This window comes from Falco biarmicus, chromosome 17 (genome assembly GCF_023638135.1).
Source record: "Falco biarmicus isolate bFalBia1 chromosome 17, bFalBia1.pri, whole genome shotgun sequence".
In the NCBI taxonomy this organism is placed as follows: domain Eukaryota; kingdom Metazoa; phylum Chordata; class Aves; order Falconiformes; family Falconidae; genus Falco; species Falco biarmicus.
This window is the reverse complement of record NC_079304.1, coordinates 1026944-1050472: the sequence shown is the minus strand read 5'-3', so window position 1 is coordinate 1050472 and position 23529 is coordinate 1026944. Positions and strand designations below refer to the sequence as shown.

Sequence of the window (23529 nt, the reverse complement as noted above, 5' to 3'; positions counted from 1 at the left end):
GAATCTGGCTCCTTGGTGGGAAACTCGGTGAGCAGTGAAAGAGCAGGAAGAAGGTGAGCAATCATACAGACCTGCAGTATGAGGGCTAGAGCCTAAGATGGTGTTCTGTTCAAATGACTTTTGCTTCAAAAGTGAGAAAAGCTAAATTTTTCTGGAAACGGAAGCAGAGGATGGCTGTGTTTGTTGCAGCAGCTAGTTTAGGGCTGGTCAGACCTGATGCTTCAGAGGACAGGTGCTGCGAATCACGAGGGCAGTGCTTGGAGCTGGGAATGTCAGAACTGTTTTGTTTCCGAGTTCTAAACCAGCTCCCTCTGTGGAAGAGGAGTGCTTCCGTTTCACTGACTCTGTAAACTTGAGACATAATCATTATGGGATTTCAGATCAGTATTTGCAGTGCAATCTTAGTGTCAAATAATAAATCCAATTAAACTAGATCAGACAGTCTCCAGACAGTCTAAACCAGAGTCAGATCCACATTGTTCTGACCAAAGGTAATTGGGAGAGTAAGCTCAGTAGAGAAGGACTTGAACTAGTCCGGTAGTTCTCAATACTAGACTTGTCTAGCAAACCTGCTTGTATCCTGTCTAGCATCTGCTGATCCCCTTTTGTATAGTTTGCTTTTATCAAGCAGCAAACAAACAACGAAGTGCTGAAAGTTTGTGAAGTACGTGACTGAAACCGGGACAAAAAGAGTTCTCCTATCCTTTCTAGTTTGAAGTTAATATGAACAAAAAGAGCAACATTCCTCAGTCCCATGAAGAAGGCAGTGGTATCCATGCACATCTGAACACCACGTTTCTTTTTTCACTGACAAATTCAATGCCAAAAATATTTTGTTTAAAAAAAAAAAATATCTTTCTTCTTTATTGGCATTCTAAGGTATCCAAATAATAATGCCAAAGCTAACAGACTGTACCGAGTGCCTGTCATGGGTAAACTGTATAGTAATAAGGGGCCCCTTCTGTATCCCAGTTGTACAGACTCTCCTCTTATCCCAGCCTATGGATGCTTTCTGATTAGCCTGTCATTCGTCAATCAAGAAGGCATTGGTTTTATTTTCTGAACATGTCAAAGTACCAGACTGTTCCATTGTTAAGAGGTCCGGAATAGTTCCAGTTCTGTCAGAGGTCTGATAGTAATTTAGCAATAGCTCAGTCTTGAATCAATTTCTTCTTCCTTCTCTTTTCCTATCTTTGATTTGGAAAAGGAATGTACCCCTCTCTCCTAACTTTTCAGAGGCTTTCCTATTCATACCACCTCATGCAACGAAAGTCAAAAGCAGCATTCAACAAAAGTTGTTTGCATGCAGGAGGTAATCTGTGTGTAGTTCCTGTCTTCTCAAGTGGACAGGCCTCAAGTCTGCTGTCACTAGTTCAGAGGTTTGGAAGTAAAGATAACTTTTATTTAAAAAAAAAAAATGTTTCTAAGCATTCTGGCAGCATTTGTGTTTTTTCCACTCACTTCCTTTGATATACATTGATTTAGTGCCGACTTCCTTTTCCTGCCCAGTGATGGTGGCCTTTCCACAATAGCGGCTGGGCTGGTGCCAGCAGGGCTTGGGCTCCCTTTGGCCAGCCATGGCATTGTATCGGAAAGAGTGAAAGTGTGCTCCCGTGACTCAGTGCAGCCGCAAAGCACGCTCTCTTGTTTATCTCCACGCCAGTTGGCTTGTAATGTCACATGAGCCCTGCAGAGCAATTTGGAAAATCAGGTGGTAGCTCTAAGCAATAGATAATTTTTTTTTTTCTAAAGGAATTCACCCCCCAAGGCACTCTAAGCTGTGTCAGTGTTAGGGTTTTTTTCCTTCTGCAGTCTTCTAAAAGGCGTGTGCACTGGTTTTCAGTTAGCTTCTGCCAATGTTTGCCTTCACTCTTTATTACAATAACTTCTGTAGAAAATATTTTCCTTGGGAGAGTATTTGCTGATCTTTACCCATCTTTCATAGCACCTGAGTACACACAGTTAATTAAAGACAGTATCATAAAGAGCACAGCTTGAGAGCTGATCTTAAAATGCTGTCTTCGTGGATGACCTTGAGTAGATTGGCTGGACCACAGCATTTCTTGGAGCTCATAGCATGGCGTGGTGGGAGCTGTAGGTGGGTAGGTCACTGCAAAAAGGGATTTTGTATCTTCCTGTTTCTAAAGTATAATCTACTTTGAGATCTGCAAGGGGGAAAAAAAAAATCCTGGGGGTGAAGTTTCTCCCAGTAGGTTGCACAACAGAAACTCTTCAGGTAGTACCATTAACTGATGAGTACAATGTTTTTCATAGAATCGTTTAGGTCGGAAAAGACCTTTGAGACCATCGGGTCCATCCCTTAACCCAGCAGGGCCAAGCCCACCGCTCAGCCGTGTCCCCAGGCACCACATCCAGGTGATTTTTAAACACCCCCAGGGATGGTGATTCCACCCCCTCCCTGGGCAGCTGGTTCCAATCCTTGACCACCCTTTGGGTGACAAAGTTATTCCTAATGTCCAACCTAAACCTCCCCGGCACCACCTGAGGCCGTTCCCTCTTGTCCTGTCGCTTGTTACCTGGGAGCAGAGACCCCCCCCTGCCTACAGCCCCCTGCCAGGCGGCTGCAGTGAGCAACCAGCCCCCCCAGCCTCCCCCTCTCCAGGCTGAGCGACCCCCATTCCCGAAGCTGCTGCTCCTCAGCCCCAGCCCCGTGTCCCGTCCCTGGACACGCTCCAGCCCGTCTGTGTCCCTCTGGGAGTGAGGGGCCCACAGCTGACCCCCGGGTGCAAGGGGCGGCCACACCAGCCCCGAGCACAGGGGGATGGTCCCTGCCCCGTCCTGCTGGCCACGCTACTTTGGATACAAGCCAGGATGCTGTTGGCCTTCTTGGCCACCTGGGCGCACTGGGGGCTCACGTTCAGCCGGCTGTCAGCCAGCACCCCCAGGTCCTATTCCACGCGGCAGCTTTCCAGCCGCTCTGCCCCACGCCCGTAGCGTTGCGTGGGGCTGTTCTGACCCAAGTGCAGGACCTGGCACTTCTTGTTGGACCTCATACAGTTGGCCTCAGCCCATCTGTCCAGCCTGCCCAGATCCCCCTGCAGAGCCCTCCTGCCCTCCAGCAGGTGAACAGTCCCACCCAGCTTGGTGTCACCTGCAGACTTACTGAGGGTGCACTCAGTCCCCTCACTCAGGTCATCAGTAAACATTTTCCCATCCTTTGGCCCCAAAACATGCTCTCTGTCCATCTAGCTGTCTCATTTAATTAACAGAAATTGCAGAATTGACTTCCATGTGTTTTCAGCCAAACTGGTCATTCGGTTTTATTTTTCATGCAGTAAAACAGAAATTTTGGGATTATTTACAAAGGTAACAGTGCTCCCATGTGACGTTGAAATTGCTGACTGTCAGTATAATTAGCTCAGCTAATGATGACTAGCAGGAATAGTACTGTCAGTCAAGGTAAATGATGCTAGTGGAGTCAAACTGACTATCAAGACAAGACTGGTTGCCCTGACAAGTATTTTGTTTAGCATTTTATTTTGTGTACATGCGTGTGCAGTCTCATCTCAGTGAGCATAAATATCAGAAATGTCCTTCTTTCTGGCCCAGGTTCCCAGAACACAGGCCGAAGTTCACCACCTCCTGGGTACGTTCCAGAGAGGCAGCAGCGCATTGCTCGGCAGGGTTCCTACACCAGCATAAACAGCGAAGGCGAATTCATCCCAGAAACCAATGAACAGTGTGTAAGTATGAACATTAGGAATGAAAAGTGTAAGTCCAGCTGTTAAGGAGCCTCTCTGCTGCTCTCTGGGCCCTCTTTTTCACTCCTAAATATTCACTAGCTGTAATTGCATCAGCACCTGCTAGTACTGCTTTGTTCATTTAAACTAGGCTTCAAACTGGCTTGTAGATGTGCGAGTTCAAAGCCTTTGTTGGACTGCCAGAAGCAGTTGCCATGTGTATTCTCTCTCCGCCACTGAATGAGCAGGTTTGCTGTTGTTATATGCTCAGCTTTCCTATTGCCAGGTTTGTCTGACCCTCTCGTGTTTGAAACTGTGCTCTCCATTCAAAAAAGTGGGAAGCAAGGCCAAAGGGCGACTTGCAGGTGGAGGCAGCAATGCAGTAGCACCGGTAGAGACTCTGTCCCTGAAGGCAGTTGCGATCAAAATGCAGCACTAGGCTGACTTAAACTTCGATTTTCACAGCAGAGTCCTTCGACACCTAAAGCAATGTCTCAAATTTGGCATGTCCTTAAGAATTTCTGTGGGAGATAAAGGAAAAATGTCCTTTCTAAACAGCTTCAGACTCCCCTTTTCATCAAGACATCATCCAGGCAAGGTGTTGTGGACTCTGATCCTCGTGCACAGCCTCTTTTAGGCATTAGACTGAATTGATATTGCCATGTGGTTTCTTCTGTGTTGCAGATGCTGGACCCTCTAAGCAGTGCTGAAAACTCGGTGTCAGGAAGCTGTCAGTCCTTGGACAGGTCAGCAGACAGGTACAAATGTACAAGCTGGTGGAAACTTAAGTGCTCAAATGGAAATGCCAGTTGTACTTTGGCAGAAGTTTGTTTTCCATCTCATAAATTTTCTTGGAGAGAAATAAGAACTTATTTCCTACCTGTATCCCAATATATTTCTTAGAGAGCGTTAACTGTGTCTTAAGGCTGTTTTATTTTCTGGCAAACCCATATACCAACAAACTGGTGCTTCAGCTCCTCTATGTTACAAATACAATGTTCTGAAGCATGCCTCTGTTTGGAGCCTAGGCTCCAAGAACATCTGACTGCAGGGTATTTAAATCTCTTTTAGACAAGGCTCTACTTGTTCATTTGAAAAAAAACCCCAAACTATTCTAAGGTTACAAAAATACATCATTACACTAGATTCCGATCTCCTGCAAGATATATCAATTCCAAAGGTAAAGGGGGGGGGGGGCTTCCTTTGATGAAGCATTTGTCGTAGTCTGATGCTCTTCTTCCTCTTCTTTGCTGTTGGTGTTGCTTGAGGTCTTGGTGGGTGGCTGTTGTAGGTCCCGTTAACCTGAATAGCCAGTATGGCTTCCCAGCACCCGTAATACGGGACTGAGCAGGCTTTTAAGTCTGAGATTCTTCCAAGCTGATTCATGTAGGCAGTGTATGCTTTTGTGTCAAGCTCTGAAGGTTTGGTTTGTTAGCCAGTCACTTCCTCCACTTTATGGAGTCACAAGGAAGCACTTAAGAGTTAACCTATGTGTATGCATGCATATGTTCGTTTATTGGGGCAGGGGGGCATTGCTCATTTGTTACCTGTCTTTCTCTCCCCTTTTCCTGCCCTAAGTGGCAGGGGGAAAAGCCTTCCTGATTATTCCTTGTAAGAGTGGGAATCATCTGGGGAAGCTGCTGTTCTTTTTGTAGTAGGAAAGGAGTCTCGTTTGGGAGTCTGAAAGCTGTATCAGGCTTACTCCATTTACACTGGTTAACAAAAAAAGTGCGAATAACGTGGCTTTGGCACAGATTCAGTTTGTGTAATTTCTTAAGAGATGTTAAAGCCAAATAAGGGGCCGTACTTAGGCTTGCTTGAGGAGTCGTCCTGCTTATTGGGGAGAAACACAGGGGTTGTAAGCTATGTGTGTGTTCAGGCTCATCTGCTACTGGTAGAGAGGAAAGTGCACAGAGCTTTCATGAGAGGAACTTACCCCTGATGGTACATCACTGGGGCAGCAGTCCCCCTTCTCTACTGCCCTGCAAGCAGTACCCTGGTCTGCTCTTCCTCTTAGCCTTAGTTTTGACCTTCTACTTCATGTGTCTGAAGGAAGCGCTGGGTTTTACGCCACACACTGGGGAACCGCTGAATAAATGACACTGCCTGAAGAGGAAGGATGACTGCCGACACTGGGAAGTGGTCTGCTTAGCTGGGTCTTAGCCTGACTTTAGCTTTGCAGATGTAGTGTGAAATTATTGCAGGGACACAGATTTGAGAATCATCATTACTGATGTGCAACTATATTAGCTTGTATTTGAAGTCCTTGTAGCTTTCACTGTAGTAGATAGCAAAACTTATTCTTGCCTTCTTTCTTTAATAGTCCTTCTTTTCGGAAGTCACGGATGTCAAGGGCACAAAGCTTTCCTGATAATAGACAGGAGTTCTCAGGTATGTCAATGTCCAGTATAAAGATTATTTGATCCAGACATTTTCTGCTGTTTGCTGGCTACCCTCCATGGATGCTGAGATTGTATAAATGTAAGGACTGGGAATATGCTGATTGAAAAGCTATGAAGTTATTTATTACCTCTTCCTAAAAACCCTGCTGTTGCAGGAAAACTCAGTCATTAGAACATACTCTTTTTCTCTCTTTGCATCTCATTCCAGACCGTGAGAATCAGATCTATGACAAAGCGGGGAAAGGTGGGACCTACCCGCGGCGCTACAATGTCTCCATGCAGCACAAAGACTACAATGATGGTGAGTTGTTTTCAGGCTTGAAAAAGAGGGTGAGGCAATGGCAACCTCTATGGGCGAGTGTAATTCCTAGTTGAAGAGTCTAGAAGTGCCCCGGTCCTTGCAGTTAATGCTGGAGTTAATGCTGCCATGCACGATGCCACATTTTCATAGCAACCCACAATGGCTGTTTGTAATTCTTTGTTTACTTTGTCCTTTCTGGGGATATCCAAGCTGATGAGTGACTGTTAGGGTTGAGCGGTGGACATAGTTATTAGCCTTGGTCATAGATAGTGGGTTCCTACCTCGGGGATTCATTATGCTTTGCTAATTTGCAATGCAAACTTGCTTGTGGGTTTTTCAAATATACCAGTGTCTTAAAAGAATCATATCTCTGCTCGTCAGATGGTTTTATGCAAATTAATTTCTCAAAGTTTCATAAGAGGTGCAAGTTGTCATTATCTCTGTTTATGGTTTTTAATTGCAAGCCCAGGCGTGTTATCTAGGAAGTCATTCTGTGTAGTTGTTAACAAGCCTCGGAGCTTGTGTGGTAGCCTGTAAACTACATTTTTGCTTTGGAAGGCAAGTTTAGATCTTGCAGGGCATTACAAAGTGTTCTCTCCCGTCTGCTTTGGGAATGATCCAAAGCTTCACTGAGCTCAAGCAGCATCAGCCCTGAACTGTTACATTTTTGCATCTTTTCTGTTTGGCAGTAGATTCTACTCCACAGGAACAGACGAGAACATGGGGTTTTTTTTCTCCCTTCTCCTTATTGCTCAACCTCCAGCCGTTACCTTCCACTTACACACATGTTATTTAAAAATTTTACTTTTTTTGCCAGGCCGGAGGACATTTCCCCGGATACGGCGTCACCAAGGGAATCTTTTCACCTTGGTCCCTTCAAGTCGTTCCTTAAGCACCAATGGAGAAAACCTGGGCCTGGCGTTGCAGTACCTGGACCCCCGGGGGCGCCTGCGGAGTGCCGACAGTGAAAATGCCCTTGGTGTGCAGGAGAGGAACATCCCCACCAAATGTAAGCAGTCACCCTTGATGCAAAGGGGGTAACAGCCTCCTGGGGTTATGAACAAGAAAGGGTTTCAGAGAGAAACTCCAGACCCGATATATTACCATAACTTGATTTTTAACAAGCCATGCAAACCCACGTAATTAGCGTGGCTGTGTTTTGAGACCAGCCTGTCTCAACCTATAAGACAGGTCCTCTTCTTCTTCTAAGAATATGTAGCCTTACACTGGGAGCTGGCCTTTCTTTCAGAAAACATTGGGAATTCAGCTAAGGAGTAAGAAAAAACCTGTAAGTTGATCGGATCTAGATGATCTACAGGGTTCTTAAAACAGTCAGACAAGCTTGTTTATTTTCTTGATACATTAACGTTTATAGTCAGGCTTGTGGATTACAGTTATTTTGCTAGTTAAGGGCTGTATATATTTCACTTGTTCCTAAGTAGAAAGATTTATTTCTGTGTTAATAGCATCTCTGAGTTGTTTTCTGGGCATCTTTGTATTATAAAAAAAAAAGAAATGGAACATAAATCGTTACTGATTAACTTCAGATATCCCATACAGTAATTTCAGGATCAAAATGAAGACGTTAATGCAGCAGAGTAAGCAACACATAAAAACACTGACTGGCAGTAAATCTGATTAAATTAGACATGGCAAAGCTAATCTCTTAGCTCTTCTGTATTTTCATACTGTCCAGATGGCTGGTTCCTGTCTTTGTTTTAGAGTTTCTTGTTAGATGCAGCATAATTGGATGCATTGCACTGCATGAGTCTAGTGCCGTTTTCAAAGTTAGAGCTAAAGTGCTGGTCTTTAATGTGCTGTGGTATTAAGTGCAGTCTGGAAAATTGGGCTCAGGTGTTAATCTTTGGGTCAGGAGACCGCTGCTTCTGCAATGCGCTTGTCACTGCAGTAGAACAATGAGAACTCATAATTCCCTGCCGACATAACCTCCTGCTGGGGTACTGGAGATGGCTGCTTTAGCTGGTTCTCGTGTATATTTTTAGGAGTCTGATTGTTCAGCAGGTAAAGATACCCACACTGTGCTTACTTTACGGCCCCTACCTTATCACTGTCTAGTGGGGAATTATGACTTCTAATTTTTCTGCTGTAGACGTAGCCTTGCAGTGAAATCCTTCCCACAGGAGCAGGAACCCCACACTAACCAATGGTTGGCAAAGAGCTCAGAAGTAATGCCCTTCAGGTTGTCCCAGAAGCTTAACAGTCATTCCCAGCTGGGTGGCATTGCTTTAGGAAGGCTGATCCAGCTCTTCTTCATGTAGTAACTACAGATTAAGGGTTGGAAGATACTATTTAATTGCTATGCAGTCTCTTAAGATAGTGATGTTGTAGAATCCACCGTGCTGGTGGAATGAAATTTCATCAACCTCATTGAATAACTTGACTCTAGTATATCTTTGCAAAATGTTTCATGGTTTCATTTTAATGGGACACCAGTCAGCAGGTCCTGAGAGTCTGAATGGCTGGATTGTGTTCAGAGTTCTCTCACTAACTCCCTTATACTGGGAGAGTGCCTCGTGTCTGTTTCTTCAGCTGCAAAATACCTGTTTCAATCCCAATGTGGTGATTGATCTTTGAAAAGATTACTGGTATCTTTAAATAGTATAATGAACAGAGAATTTATTACTGTTCTTTTTTAGCTCCAAGTGCTCCAATAAACTGGCGACGAGGAAAACTGCTGGGCCAGGGTGCCTTTGGTCGTGTGTATTTGTGCTATGATGTGGACACGGGCAGAGAGCTTGCAGCTAAGCAGGTCCAGTTTGATCCAGAGAGTCCTGAAACAAGCAAGGTAATTCTCACCACAGCTTCTAAAATTCTGTAAGGTCCTGTAATGTGCCTGTATCTGTCTGTCCTCAAAAGCTGGCATCTTACGTAGCTTATGCTAGGGTTTCAAGTCATGTGGAGAGGAATAGGAGTCATTTAAAAATTACTTTTCCGTATTATTAACTTCAGCCTAAACTAAAATCCATTTTCTGGCTTCATTTTTGGCTCTCCCTTCTCAGCTTTTTGGTTTGCTGCCAGGTTACTTGAGGAATACTAGACTGCCCTGTGTTCCTGGTTAGACATGGATGTGAATGAAACTAAACCCAGAAAGAGCAGGACTTTTTTCTTTCTTAAACAAAAGAAGCTGCATGCATTTGCAAAACCCACTTTCTGGGGGTTTATGGTAGGCCCTGTATCGAGTGTATTAATTACCGATTTCTGCTTCTAAATTCTCCCTGTCCTCAAACAAACTGAAGCGTGGGTGTGTAAGTTAATCAAGAGCAGCGATGTGATAACACATTAGAATCAGTGGAGGTGGGAAGGGGCACCTGGAAATTGTAGGATAGCGCACAACTCCCTGCACAGTGGATGCAGCTGGAATGGCTGTTAGGTTCTTTCTAGTGTTCTAACAATGTACCAATTTCCCAAAATTGAACAAAATCACTTTGAGCTGGAATAACCAATCCATGAAGATGTTATTCTGATTTTATAATGGGATATTGATGCCAAGATAAGTCCTAACTTGGTAAGTTCTAAATTATACCATGCCTCTGTTGTAAATCAGACAGTAACTCTGAGCCAAGGAAGAATAGGCTAGAATGTATTTTGAAGGCACTAAACTCCAAACCTTAAAATATCAGTTGGCCCAATCAGGCAGCTTTCTCTGGTTCCATGCATCTCTGCAGCAGCTGGGTTTGCTCCTCAGGACCTGCATCCTCCCAAAGTGAGAGAAGTGAACCTGGCACCTTCCCGTGGCAGGAATGGAGAGAGTTAAGTGGGACTAATCTGGGGGAAAACATCATTCCTTTTTCCATAAATCCTTGTGCTCCAGTACCTTTGATGTTCATCCTGTTCATTCGCTGGATTCAGCAGGAACCTGATACTTTTCCTGGGCAACAAACATCTCTGATTCAGTCTGAAATTGTTGGATAGCCTTTTTGCTTTTGCGCTATGATACCCTGTTGTCTGTGGCAAGCGTAAAGCAGAGAATCAGTTTCATGTGCATAGCTGCAGACTCTTTGAAGTAAATAAAGAGAGGAATCCATTTACTAAGGTTGATTCAAGTAAAATCATCAGTGTGATTCAGAACCGGACTGGGTGAAGTTTAGGAACTCTTTTAACACCTGTCATCTTGCTCTGTAATGGGTTGACATTCCTACAGAAAGATTCCTATCAGTTCTGTAACCATATTCAGAGCTGTTTCCTAATTGAAATTAATGCTCACGGCCCTCGGCTTCGTGGTGACAAGGAAGGTTATGTCTGTGCTGCACGTGATGAATGCTTTCAACCACCTTGGCTAAAGCTACTCAGCTGCCAGAATCGAGACGAGAAACGAAGTTTTTCTGGTACTAAATCCATGTACGATAGTGCCTGTCTTCAAACTGTCAAAGCACCAATACTTACCCGCTTATTATGCAGTAAGATCAATGTGAAGCACTGGTAATGTTTGCCTTTTCCAAGAAGTAGATGAACCGATGCCATGGATTAGACTTCTTCAGTGTAGTAGTGGTCTCATCCTGCCAGTGACAAGGAGAAATTTATTAGGATGGAATATTTCCTGGGGCCGGAACCTTATTTTCTCCTTCAACATCCATAGGAAGTGAGTGCCCTGGAGTGTGAAATTCAGCTGCTGAAGAATCTCCAGCACGAGCGTATTGTTCAGTATTATGGCTGCTTACGGGATCGAGCAGAGAAGACCTTAACAATCTTCATGGAGTACATGCCAGGGGTAAGAGCTGACACAAGCAGCGTAGTCACAGCTCATAGTGAGATGGGTGGGTTTGTTAGTTGGTTTAGTAATTGCTGTGATTACTCTTAACTACATAATCCACCTTATACCCACTTAGGTATGCCTTTTTCTTATACTGGGTTATAATGCCACCACTTCCTTTTATCTATGCCCAAATCATGTCTTCAAGTTTTTTCCTTAAGTGTCTTGTACTTGAAATACATTACCTTCCTTTGTCACTAAAGCCAGTTCTTTTCTTCAGTCTAGATTTGTTCTACGAAAGTACTTCACAGGACTTGGGCCAACTTGTAAATCAGGCTGGCTGAATTAGTGGAGTCGTATAGTACAGCAAACTAGACTAAAACTGACCCTGCAAAAAGGGAGACTTTGACCCAGATCAGTCTGCTAAACTATTTTATTGCTTGTCTTCACAAATGGTTGTACCAGCGCGGCTCAAGGATGGAGGAAGCAGACAGAACCTTCTTAAGCCATTTTTGCTGTAAAGCGTGTCCTTGCTTTTATTAAAAGGGGCTTCTTAGGGCGAGATGCTCCGAGAGCCTCACAAAAAGGCTTTAGAAGGGGCCAGAATTCATTACTCTGACACGGTCACAGCTCGTGGGAATTGAATGGAGACTGCAAGATTTGTGGTTTGGCATTTGTTTGCCGAACCCTTCTGTTTACTTTTGGTGCAGGGATCAGTGAAAGACCAGCTGAAGGCATATGGTGCTCTCACGGAAAATGTAACCCGGAAATACACTCGCCAGATTCTCGAGGGAGTCTCGTACCTTCACAGCAACATGATTGTGCACAGGGACATAAAGGGTAAGATCAGCTGGTGATTCATGTGTATACCACGTGCTAAAGGAACCCTGAAAAAAGAAACTGAGTGTTAAGAATTCAGTGGCCTGGCTGGGGTTTCTGAACATTGCATTGCTCAGTTACCCCTTTTTGGTCACAAGTCCATGTGCAGGGCTTAGGGAAGGTCATGTTCTGGGCCGGGTAAGGGAAGTTGGGCTGTTCTCTCTGCAGGACCTGAGAGTGTGGCAGTTGGTTATAGTAAGAAAAACTGGAAGCCTCTAATTGTTAGGAACACTCCTGTAACTCCTCATCTCTCTCTCACCACAGCAGAATGAGGCTGAGTTGACACCTGACTGCAGCTCCCTGTCTAAGGCACATGCATTTCCCTGTGGACTCCCTTCTGATTTCCTCTCTGCTTGGCCAAAGTACCATTTTTCAGGTGGTAGGCATGCCAAACGCAGTAAGAGCTCCATGCCTGCTCTTGACAATCCTGCTTACCTCAGGCTCTCATGACTGCCCTGCCTCCTCTGTGTAGGAAACCTACAATCTTCCATGTAAAGCCTCTGTGATCAGTTCTTAATCTTCCTCTTCCCGATATAACCCCATGGAGCCAGCCAGTCTCCTTAAGAGTTAATGTCAACAGATGGGCAGACACCACACAAATTTTTCTGTGCTCTAAAGGAACCAGGAAAAATAGGCTCTTGTTCCTGCCTATAAATCTTCATTACGTCCCCTCTAGGCTGGCAAAGGGAAATGAGCTGCTGATTCTTGAATAACACCTTGTATACTGCTCATGTGGTGCTCTACCAAACGATTTCCTACCTGGTGAGTTATTCACTGGTTTGCACCCATCTAAGCCAAACTGTTTTAACTTGCCTACAGGGTGCTGGATGGACAGACTTGTTATTCTGAATTCGGCTTCTCCAGTGGGGAAGTGAAGCGATAAACCTATTTCCCAGCACAGGTGCATTTTATTTGAGGGCAGGAGGATCTCACATAGGCACATACCAGATAAAGGCAACACAAGGGTTCTTGATCTTATTGTGGCTTTGGAGGAAGAATTGTTTTTGGTGTCTAAGCCTTACTTTGTGTCCACATACAAGCTAAGCTCTTAAGTCTGCTTTTTTCCCCTGGTGCTTCATGTTCAGGACCTCTGACCAAGAAAAGTGGAGATTGACTTGTTTATTGTAGGAGTTCAGAGTAGTTTAATTAGCTACATCTGTTACCCAGCTGACCAGAAAGCAATAGCTATACTCACCAAAGCAGCATCCCAATAAAATCCTTTTCTGCATAGCCTAAGCCATTGGCCTGGGGGCCCTGCATAGGCTGGCTGAGCTGTTTACAGGCAGTGTAACAATGATGGTGCTGACTCAGCTCTCATTTCCCTTCCCCCTCCACTTCCTTGTGTTTTTCCCCTGAAGTTTTTCCCATTTGCAGCCATTAGCAATTGGCTTGTCTACAGCCTGAATTAAAGAAATTATGTTTAGCAGGTCACCTGAGGCTTAATGGGGAAAAAGCCATACCATGAGCATGGGTATTTCTGGGTTGGATATCAGCTCTGTAGGCTGCGGATCCAACAGCTGGATTGCATGAAAACAGCTGTCTCTGTTCTTTGTTTTTTTGTCCAGGAGCCAATATTCTCCGTGACTCTGCTGGGAATGTGAAGCTTGGGGACTTTGGGGCCAGCAAACGGCTGCAGACAATCTGTATGTCTGGAACAGGCATCCGCTCTGTCACTGGCACACCATATTGGATGAGCCCAGAGGTGATCAGCGGAGAAGGCTATGGAAGGAAAGCGGACGTATGGTGAGGCTTTAACTTTCTGCCTGTAGATCAAGTTACAGCTTTTCTGGAGCAAGATAAGACATAGACATTCTGTTGTCCATACATCTAAATTCAGATTTTGTCTGGATCAAAAGTTTCCAGCAAACTGAAGTAGTTGATTTGAACTGAAGATGTGACCTGCTGCAGCCTGTGCTTTGCGATGCCAACACACAACTGCTTGTGTAGTTTTTCAGGAATAATTTCCACTTGTTCCTCCCTCAAACTGATAGCTAATTTTCAGTTTTCTGACCGGTGTGAGGTTTCCATCCCTCTTATATCCCTTTTAAGAAAGACCGAAGGTTATTTACAAAGAGCCCGTTCATTTATGATAAAATGAGAGGTATGCTAATAACAGACTGGAAATGAACAGAATTTGAGCTTTAAAGGACAGATGCCCAAACCTGGGGTAACACAAAAGATAGAAGTCAGATCAGCAGTGATCTGAAGTATGCATGCATGCAAACTGTAACCATGCTATTATTGGCATAGCTAAGAAACAGCCGCTACTGAAAGGAAAGAGCAGAATGGTCCTATGTCAATATGTTAGTTTGGGGGGCCTTAAAAAGGTGAGATTATAAAACTAAACTGAGCGACAGCCAGAAAAAGTATGTTTGTCTCCCCACAGCAAAGCAAAGCCTATGTTGTTCCCTGTACAAGCAGCGAGTGGAAACGGAGCTGAAATGTCTCGCATGCAAAGGGTTAAGTTCTGCAGGTCTCTCCCAGTTGGGATGCTGGGGGAGAGACTGGAGCAAGTGCCCTTCCCCCTGGGTTGATGCATTTGTGGATTTCCTCTTGGTGCTGACATCGGTCCATTCCCATCAAAGAGACGCAGCCGTTGGCTGGGTTCCAGTTCCTACAATCCCAATCATTATTTAGGGGGGTCAGAATTTTCCAGTGCAGCATTAGTCCCAGGGTGGATGCGTATGGCCACGAGGCTCAAAGACGTAACAAATCTAGCCACCTGGCTTTCCGCCACTGCTGCAGGCCCCTCTCCAATTTTCTTTTTCCTAAATAGCAGAATATGTGAGCTATTTGTTATTGCTGGAGTGACTTGACATGAAAAACATTCCTGCTGTTTGCTGAATATCTTAAAGAAACCGGATCTGCTTAAACGGTATAAATCAGTCTAAACAATAATATATCCCTGCTTGCTTTTGAGAAACCCCCAGCACTTCAGCACACATGGTTTGCATTTTCTGTACTCTCTTCTAGTAAGTCTTAAATGGCTGGAAACCAGTGTAAAATTTTCACGTTGGATTTTAAACCTTGTCAAGAAGTCATTGCTTGCATATTCACTGGATTTAATTCCTTTCCTTCCTTGTCTTGGCAACTGATGCAAGCCTGCCTCTGAAAATGTCTTATCTTTGCTTTTCACTTCAAAAGAGAGTTTCGTTTAAAGGTAGAAGAGGCGGTTTTGCCTTTTTAATGGAACGATGTGATCAAAACACAGGACTGGGTATTAGAAGTTCACTAACTGCTTTTGCTTAATCTGTGGCCTGGAGGAAGCAATTAATACTTTCTGAACAAAAAACAATCGCTGCAGTACTACAGAAGCCCATCTTCCCTGTGAAAGTGTTGGTGTCGTGCTTGCTTCAGAAAGGTGGCTCAGCCATGTCCGTCCCCATAATCACGTTCTTGCCTTGGAGTAGCCTGCAGAGCCCCGGTAACTTTACTGGGAGTTTTGCCTTAACTTCATGAAGCATCTGCCGTGCTGGTGTTTTAACTTACTGCCTTCTCAGCCTGGAGCTGTTAAGACTTAAATTATTTTTTGGCTGTCTGTGATGCTTGGTTTCTTGTGAAGTGGAGATACTGGTTTGTTGGGGTTTTTGTCTCCATGTGGGCATTCTGTGCACTGGAAAGAGATTTTGCTGAAATGGCTTTGTGGGGTCAGCCAGCTCTGATTTGCTGGACCTTGCCTAAAAAGTATGTTTTCTTCCTTGCAACTCAGAAAGTGCTTTTGAGATACAACAGTAGCAGCAGCACCCGCAACACCACGGAGGTCAAACAGCGCCTTGCAGGAGCATCTTGTGTGCACCACGTGTCCCCTGTTAATGCAGGTGTTTACCGAGACTAGAATCTGAGCATCGAGAGCTGGACAGATGGCACTTGACCATTCTCAGTGCAGTTCTCAGCACAAAGCCAATTTATAGCAGTTTTCAGAGCAGAGCGGTACCTTGATGTTGGCTGCTTGAAAGTTCTCTGAACACGGTGCATTATTGTTTGAGTCAGTTCTCACTTTTTTCTTTTTTTTTTTTTTTCTTTTTTGTCCCCCCCCTGTCTGCTTTTCCAGGAGCCTGGGTTGTACTGTTGTGGAAATGCTGACGGAGAAACCCCCCTGGGCGGAGTACGAAGCCATGGCAGCCATTTTCAAAATCGCCACCCAACCAACCAACCCCCAGCTTCCCTCCCACATATCAGAACATTGCCGGGACTTTCTAAAGCAGATCTTTGTGGAAGCCAGGCACAGACCCTCTGCTGAAGAGCTGCTCAGACATCAGTTTGCACAGCTCCAGTACTGAATTACCTCCCTCGCTAGCAGCTCCTGCTGGGCTTTCGGTGCCCCGTCTGGTCTAGTTGCAACTGCCCGTTGTGGTGCTGCATCTTCAAAATGCCAACTCAGCTGTCCTAGTCCTTTGGGGAAATGATACCAAGGAACCTAGGGTCTGCTCTTGTGCCTGATACCTTTGTTTGCTGGACCAATGTTTATCCTACCGACAGCTGTCCAAACAGAGCTGCATTTTTGCCCTAGTTACCTTGATGTGAAATTGCAGCTGGCTGCATGTTTTCTGCAGGCCCAAGAATGGGAATGTAACACGTGTCTCACTGGTTGAACATAGAAGAAATCTGAACCAAAGTGGGAACTAGAAGAGCTACACTCTTCACAACAGAAACGTGCAACAGCCCTCCAGACCAGCTCTCTGCGTGTGGGTCACTGTTTTCCAGACTGCTAGGGCTTTAGAGGCATCTATAGTACATGAATCCAGCAAAAAGCCATGTGTCATTGAGCATGCGCTCACTATATAATTATATATTTTTCTTCTTAAGTATTCAGCATCTGAAGGTGTTCAGAAAATATTGATTCAAAAGTATGTGAATAGTGTTATTTTATAATGAAACCATGGATTTTGGGGTGGGGGTGGTGAGGGAGGTCTTTCTAGCTAAATGTCAGGATAATCAGAAAAATTTCAGCAGAATGCAATCACTCCAAGGCCCAAAATAAGGGCTCTCCCACTGACATTAGAAAATCCTAGAGCTTGATTTCCAAGGCTTGATCTGTCCTAGCATTAAGACGATGTCGGTTAGTTTGTGTCCTCATAGCCAACAGGTCTGTGCTCCTGCTTCATCTCCCCGGGACTGCTGGGTCTAACCAAAACCCTTCTGGAAGGGAGCTCTGCAGAACAGCTTTCTGTTGCCCCTATCTTTTTGGCTGGTAGCTTTTTACCATCCTTTAAACCAAAGATAGTTCATCTGGTGCCCAGGAATTTACTTCAGGAAAAGCTTATGTGTTTCTTTGAGGACTGGCCTGATGGAAAATCGAGTTTTTCATGGGGAGAATTAGCTGGACACCAGTTCTACTTGTGCACAGTAAGTTAGAATCAAGCTCAACCCTTCAGCGCGTGCGTTTTGTTATACAGGTGTTTAAGTGTTCATTTAAGATTTCCATAAACTGTTACGGCCCTATTTAAATAAGCTTTTGTACGAGTTAAGTCAGTGAACCAGAGAGGACATTTGTAAAGCTGGTGTATTTCTACAGTTGACTGGAGATCCCCATGCTGGTACCAGCGAGGTGCGTCCAAGTGGTTTTGCATTTGAAAGGTACCACATCTCTGAGAACCAGGCTCCTGGCGGCTTTCTGGCCTCAAGTACTGCGTGTGATTTAGGCACTAACAGTCCTTATTTCACTCATAAAAGACTCGCGGTTTTTTTAAGTGCTGGGGATTCAATTATAAGTTATCTGTGTGAAATGAAACTTAAGAAAAGCAAATGTATTAGGGAAGATATTGCTTTATAGAACAACCCTGAAGGTGTTCTGCTCGTGTATTGGAAACCCTATTAAGGCTCCACATACCTCCACTCTTCTCCCCCATAAAAACTTGAAAATTGCTTTCATAATGCAGTAAAATTAACAGGTTTTAAGTGAATGCTAATAGCAGGATAAGGCACGTTTTAATGAAACCAAGCTCCTTGAACACATTATAAATACTGTGTTGGATTAAAAGAGGAAAAAAAGAACCCTAAAAAAACCCCGAGCAGCCAAAAGCCCTGAAAGGGTTTAACAATCTGAAGCATTTTTTTCTGGGAGCCCTGTGTGATCAGTGAAAGTGAGCAAGTGCTGGTTTCACTTTCAGACTGTCCTGCACTACTACAAGGATGCACTGTTTAGGTTGCAGGCACTTAGGGGGATACCTTTTAGGAAAGCCCTTGTTCCATAATTTATTTAATTCTAGCGAGAGCACTTCTATTGACCTTTTCCAAATGTGGGACTTGACTCCGAATTGTCAAGACACGTGGCCTGACTTTTGGCCTGCGCTTCACTGTCACCTGCACCAAAGGGAAGCAAGGGTGTGACACTACTACTGTGTTACAGGCAGCTTTTTGCACCGCTTTGCTGTGGTTCACTGGCTGCCTGCGCTGCAGAGGAATCCTGTAGGCTGGATGACAGAAGCAGGGTGGTCAGCGCTCCTGTGGGGGCTGGTAGCACTCTTCAAGCCTTGCAACTAGCACCTAAATATACCAAAGATTGGAATCTTACTCATCACACTTGACCCTGCAGACGTACAGCAGCAACCAAGAGCGCAGTGATCCTGTCTGCGTAGGTTTCTCTCTACCCTTGGCTTGTCCTCACCAAACTGAGACCACCTTCCGTGGCCTTCCCTTGCTAATCCCACACATCATGTTTTAAGAGAGAATAGGGCATGAGGAAATGGTGTAACTTAATGTTTCAAAGCAACTAAATCCTCAGGATCTGTTGTGGCTTTTACCTCATATGCGTCATGGAAGGCTGTTCCAGAGCAGAGCAAAGAGCGTCATGGGCTGATGGGCTCAGTCCTCTCCCCGCCGGAGCTCCTGGTCCTTCCCACCACCTATGCTGAAATGTGCCTACTCTGTGTATCCACGTATTCCAGTCTGTATTAACGAACGTAAATAGCAATTACACGGTGACAGAGAGCATGGGGTGCCAGCTTGGACTTCCAGTATACCAGTACCTGACCCAATGCCACCCGTTCGGCACAGGAACAAGCCAAAGCATTACTTGTATGTCTGGAAATGCACTTTTATGAATGTAGTTTATATCGCTCTTTTTTTAGTTCTTTTTACATCATGTAAACGGTGATGCCTCATACTTTTTTTTTTTTTTATTTATATCGTAAAAGATCATATTTGGTGATTTTTATATATATCGACTCGACTGTTACGGGGTAGGGGGGAGGACGGGAAATAAATTTGACGCCTTTATGAATTTAAAAAGGAAAAAAAGCAGCTGGTTTTGCAGAGAATTTGCTGATGGTTTCTAACAAGTAGAGCCGAGCCAAAATGCAGTCTTTGTTTCCTCACAGTCCTCTTGACTATGGAAAAGGAAGATCTGGATTCCTAAGTCCACTGCTATGGTGAATAAGCCTGGGGACAGCACTTACACCGCAGTCTCCTAACACGGCCCTGGCAGCAAAAAAAGTTTCAAGTAGACATAAATTTAATTATACCTCTAAAGTGAATTACATCTGGCCTCTTTATCCTGGCAGAATTGGAAAAAACTGGGAATAAACTTATTTAGGGGAAAGGGGAGGAGGAGTGCCAGGCTAACAATGAGCTGTTGTGTCCATTCCAAATGTCATGTTGTGTTTTCTACTGTTCCTTCCAGGGAGGGATGTATAGGGAATGTTGAGTGTTGGCATCCTCGATGGAAGGTGCTGCAGAAACGGAGAATATCCTGTTTGAAGAAAAATATCTTCTAGGGGTCCCATTATCCTGAAACAGTTGAAACTGAGCAGGAAACTGTCAGAGATTCCCATCAGAGAGGAGCTATGGGGAATGGGGGGCACGGTTCTCCCTGAACTTGTTAGGAAACAAACTTGGCATTTTGTTCTTGGTGTGACGATTCTGTGCATTCCAGGTTATTTGCTTGTTCTCCAGTAAATCTGATCTTTGCCTATTCTAGTGGCAGTAGGTTGCAGCAATTTGGATTATTTTTTTCATATTTTTGGAGTAGTATTCTAAAGGACTTGAAGATGCCTCAAACAGTTCCCATTGCCATAAGTTACTCAAACAAACTGACCGAGAGGGAAATTAGTACCAGCTCAGGTGACACGTTATTTCCAAGTGAGTATTTCCAGAGAGCCAGGATAGCTTGTGAAACCTCGGTAAATGCCTACGTCCCTGCTGTGCATGCTCTCTCTGGTAGGCAAAGGCCAGATACATGGAGCTGTACGTGGGGGCGAATGAGATCCCAGTGATGGGTGCTTAGTTAATAGGTGCTGGATGGGAAGATTTTACTTATTTGAATATGTACAGTCTTCGGGCTGTCACCTTGGTACCTGCCCTTGGAGCTGGGAGTATTCAGTCTGTCTGTAATTTTCAGGAAAAAAAAAGGGTGTCCTCTGTGGTTTAATGGTGTTTGGGCTTCAGATCTTTAAACCCCAGCCTTGTTCAGAAGCAAACCTTGCTGAGCAGCTCTGAATTTCCCGGTTAGAAAAGGCAGGTGTGCCGTGGGGACAGGTCAGAAGTGAAGAAAAGGACTTTTGTTATCTGTCGATACCTGTCTGACGTAAACTGTGCAGCGCAGGGAGAAACTGCTTTAACCTGGATTGTGCAGAAGACCTTGAACCAGTAGTCTATATATACCGACTGGGGGCTTGCAGTGCAAAGCCAGGCCAATGTATCGTTTTATTTACAATAAAATTATCATTTATATGAAAGCCGTTTTTGGTGGTTGTTCGCAATACAGTGTTTCTTACTGCCTGCGTAAGTGGTGCCCAGAGGTAAGAAAGACAATTAACTAGTTTTCTTTCTAATCAAGGACCTTAACTGAAAGAGGAATTTTTTCTTTTCAGGTGTTGATTCTTTGGGACAGATGGAGAAGTGTCCTGTTTGTGAAGCACTGCTTCTTAGATCTGGTAAGCATGTCTCCTTCACAAGGCTGCCTCTGGGGAAGGTGACTTCATCCATTCTAACTCTTTAAAGGGAGAGGTGGAGTGGCTCCGTCCCTCTTGTCAGAGTGTAAAAATAGCAACATCTTTTTACCTTGCAGGAGAGTGACGGGAGTGGTTTGTTGTCTCCATGTGGAGAGAACAGAGCCATAGGATGGTTAAGGTTGGAAAAGACCTTTAAGATCACCAAGCACTACCATTAACCCAGGACTACCAAGTCCCACCAAACCACGTCTCTAAGTGCCACATCCACAGGTCTCTTAAATCCCTCCAGGGATGGTGATTCCACCCCCTCCCTGGGCAGCTGGTTCCAATCCTTGACCACCCTTTGGGTGACAAAGTTATTCCTAATGTCCAACCTAAACCTCCCCGGCACCACCTGAGGCCGTTCCCTCTTGTCCTGTCGCTTGTTACCTGGGAGCAGAGACCCCCCCCTGCCTACAGCCCCCTGCCAGGCGGCTGCAGTGAGCAACCAGCCCCCCCAGCCTCCCCCTCTCCAGGCTGAGCGACCCCCATTCCCGAAGCTGCTGCTCCTCAGCCCCAGCCCCGTGTCCCATCCCTGGACACGCTCCAGCCCGTCTGTGTCCCTCTGGGAGTGAGGGGCCCACAGCTGACCCCCGGGTGCAAGGGGCGGCCACACCAGCCCTGAGCACAGGGGGACGGGCCCTGCCCCGTCCTGCTGGCCACGATTTCAAATACAAGCCAGGATGCTGTTGGCGAGTGATGCTGGATGCTGTTTGGTGTCGTGAGCTCCCTTCCAGAAATGAAGCCTCCCAGCAGAAGCGGAGGAATCTGGCGGGTCTTGCATTGAGTGTACTTGGGATCTGGGACGGGATCAGCTTTGCTGTCCCAGGGTAAGGCACGAGAATGGGTAACCACATTTCTAAATGTTTTCAGGCTTTATTTTTTTTCCAGCATGCTATCTTAGGAAAGGACAGAAATAGTGCTCATATAAAATTCGTCTACACTACTTGCTGAAATGCTCATTTTTTCCCTCTGCTGCTGTTACGCAGCTCCTAGTCCTGAGTGTCGCAGTCGCTTAAGCAGTGGTTTGGATGCCACCAGGGTCCCCTGAGATGCCGCCCTCCCCAGCCTGAGCCACAGCCTTCCCTCTAATCGCCTTTTCCCAGGCCATGGTATAGGTTGTTGCTATGTTGATTAAATACTGAAATGTAAAAGATGAACAAATAAGATTAAATTGGTTAATGAGCCGATGCAGTAGAAAGCCCTGGGTGAAGCCAGGACATGTGTGGCTCTTGTGAGCTGTTCCAGAACAGATGAGAATCAGACAAGTGAAGTTGTCCCAGAACAAAAATGTCTTGTGGAACCAGAAATAACCACCTCCTGCTGCTTCCTCACACCCTCCTCGTGTGGGTTAGAACCTGCAAATCCTGCCTTTGCTGAAGGAGGAACTTAGAAACCCTCAGTCACCTTTGCTAGAGAAGGTCCTTCCCAAAGCTGATGCCTTCGCTCTCCTTCCCACTCGGGATGCTCGGTGGTAACATTCACTTTATGAACGTGAGATTCACGCTCCCGGACTCCCCTCCTACTCCCCCCTCTCAAAAGTAAGTAGCTCTGTTGTAATTCTGCTTCCCATGAATGCAAAGTGTGTAGCGCTGACCGGAACGTTCACCTGTCGGTGGGGGCTGGGCAGGGGCTGGGACAGGAGAAGGTCTGGGGGCTTGGGGGTGAAGGTAGAACCCCCCAGCCACAAAACACCGACCAACGCACAAAAGAAACGCAGCGGAAAACCTCCAGCGCCCTTTGATCGCTGGTAGCTTGAGTCAGACGCGCAGTGCGGCTCAGGGGAAGGTGGCTTAAGGTACGTTTCCTCTAAATTCTGTTGTGACACAAACATAATTTAAAATCCCTGAAAACACTGGCTGCGCTGCACCACTCTGTCCCTCTCTATTAGGCTAACGAAGCCTAAATGAGGAACAATGCCTCCTGGATCCAGCACTGCCCGGGTGTGGGTGTATCGCGTTCCATCCAGGACGTGCCGGCACAGCCAGCTCTCGTGTCGCTTGTTCTGCTGCTGCTGAGCTTTGCCTAGCACTCTGCATCTCGTCCAAAACTGGACATCTGGATGGTATGGATGTATATGGATTCTTACTGATTTATTATTTTTTTTTCCAAAAAACCAGTTTTTATTACGTGAATCTGTTAGCTTGAATTTTTAGGCTCTGGAAAATGTCCTTTCTTGAGCTAAAAGGCAGGTTGGTAACAGAAGCCTCATGCTTGCGTGAAAGTGCACGAGAAAGCCGAGGTGTGTGTAACACACACGGAGGTTACTTGTTGCTCGTCAGCCGTATTGTTTCTTTGGCAGCAAGGCCAGACCTGAGCCCCGGAGCAGAGGAAGCACAGGTGGCCGTGACGCTGTCTCTGCTGCGGGGTTAGGGCAGGTGTAAGTGCTGCAGCCCCGGTACACCCTGGAGCAGCCCTTGTGCTGCTACATTGCATCGCCTTGGAGCTCGGGAGAGCTGTAGCATCTGCTTTGGCTGCAACTTCTGCTGCTTTTCTGGCTCCTCTGCTGGGGAATAGTTTCCTCTGCAGCTGCTGCGCTGCTTTCACTGTGCTGGAGCAGCAAAAAGAAGCCCCGACAGGGACCAGGTCGTGACTTGAAAGGAAC

The 23529-nt window shown here is 45.5% G+C and overlaps 1 protein-coding gene across 2 annotated transcripts in view; it reads left to right on the top strand.

The window, feature by feature from the left end:
* The window catches only part of MAP3K3 (mitogen-activated protein kinase kinase kinase 3), a 41031-nt gene extending 20362 nt beyond the window's left edge, over positions 1-20669 (top strand). Inside the window, exons 8-17 of one of the 2 annotated variants that reach the window (XM_056362150.1) lie at positions 3571-3704; positions 4386-4447; positions 6025-6092; positions 6312-6404; positions 7222-7413; positions 9062-9210; positions 11002-11133; positions 11826-11955; positions 13560-13737; positions 16046-20669. In XM_056362150.1, the coding sequence (XP_056218125.1) occupies positions 3571-3704; positions 4386-4447; positions 6025-6092; positions 6312-6404; positions 7222-7413; positions 9062-9210; positions 11002-11133; positions 11826-11955; positions 13560-13737; positions 16046-16274 (1367 nt within the window). In that variant the 3' untranslated portion in view covers positions 16275-20669. Of the gene's footprint in view, positions 1-3570; positions 3705-4385; positions 4460-6024; positions 6093-6311; positions 6405-7221; positions 7414-9061; positions 9211-11001; positions 11134-11825; positions 11956-13559; positions 13738-16045 lie in introns of both variants that reach the window. The other variant, XM_056362149.1, reaches the window with a different exon arrangement.
* The last annotated feature ends 2860 nt before the right edge of the window (positions 20670-23529 follow it).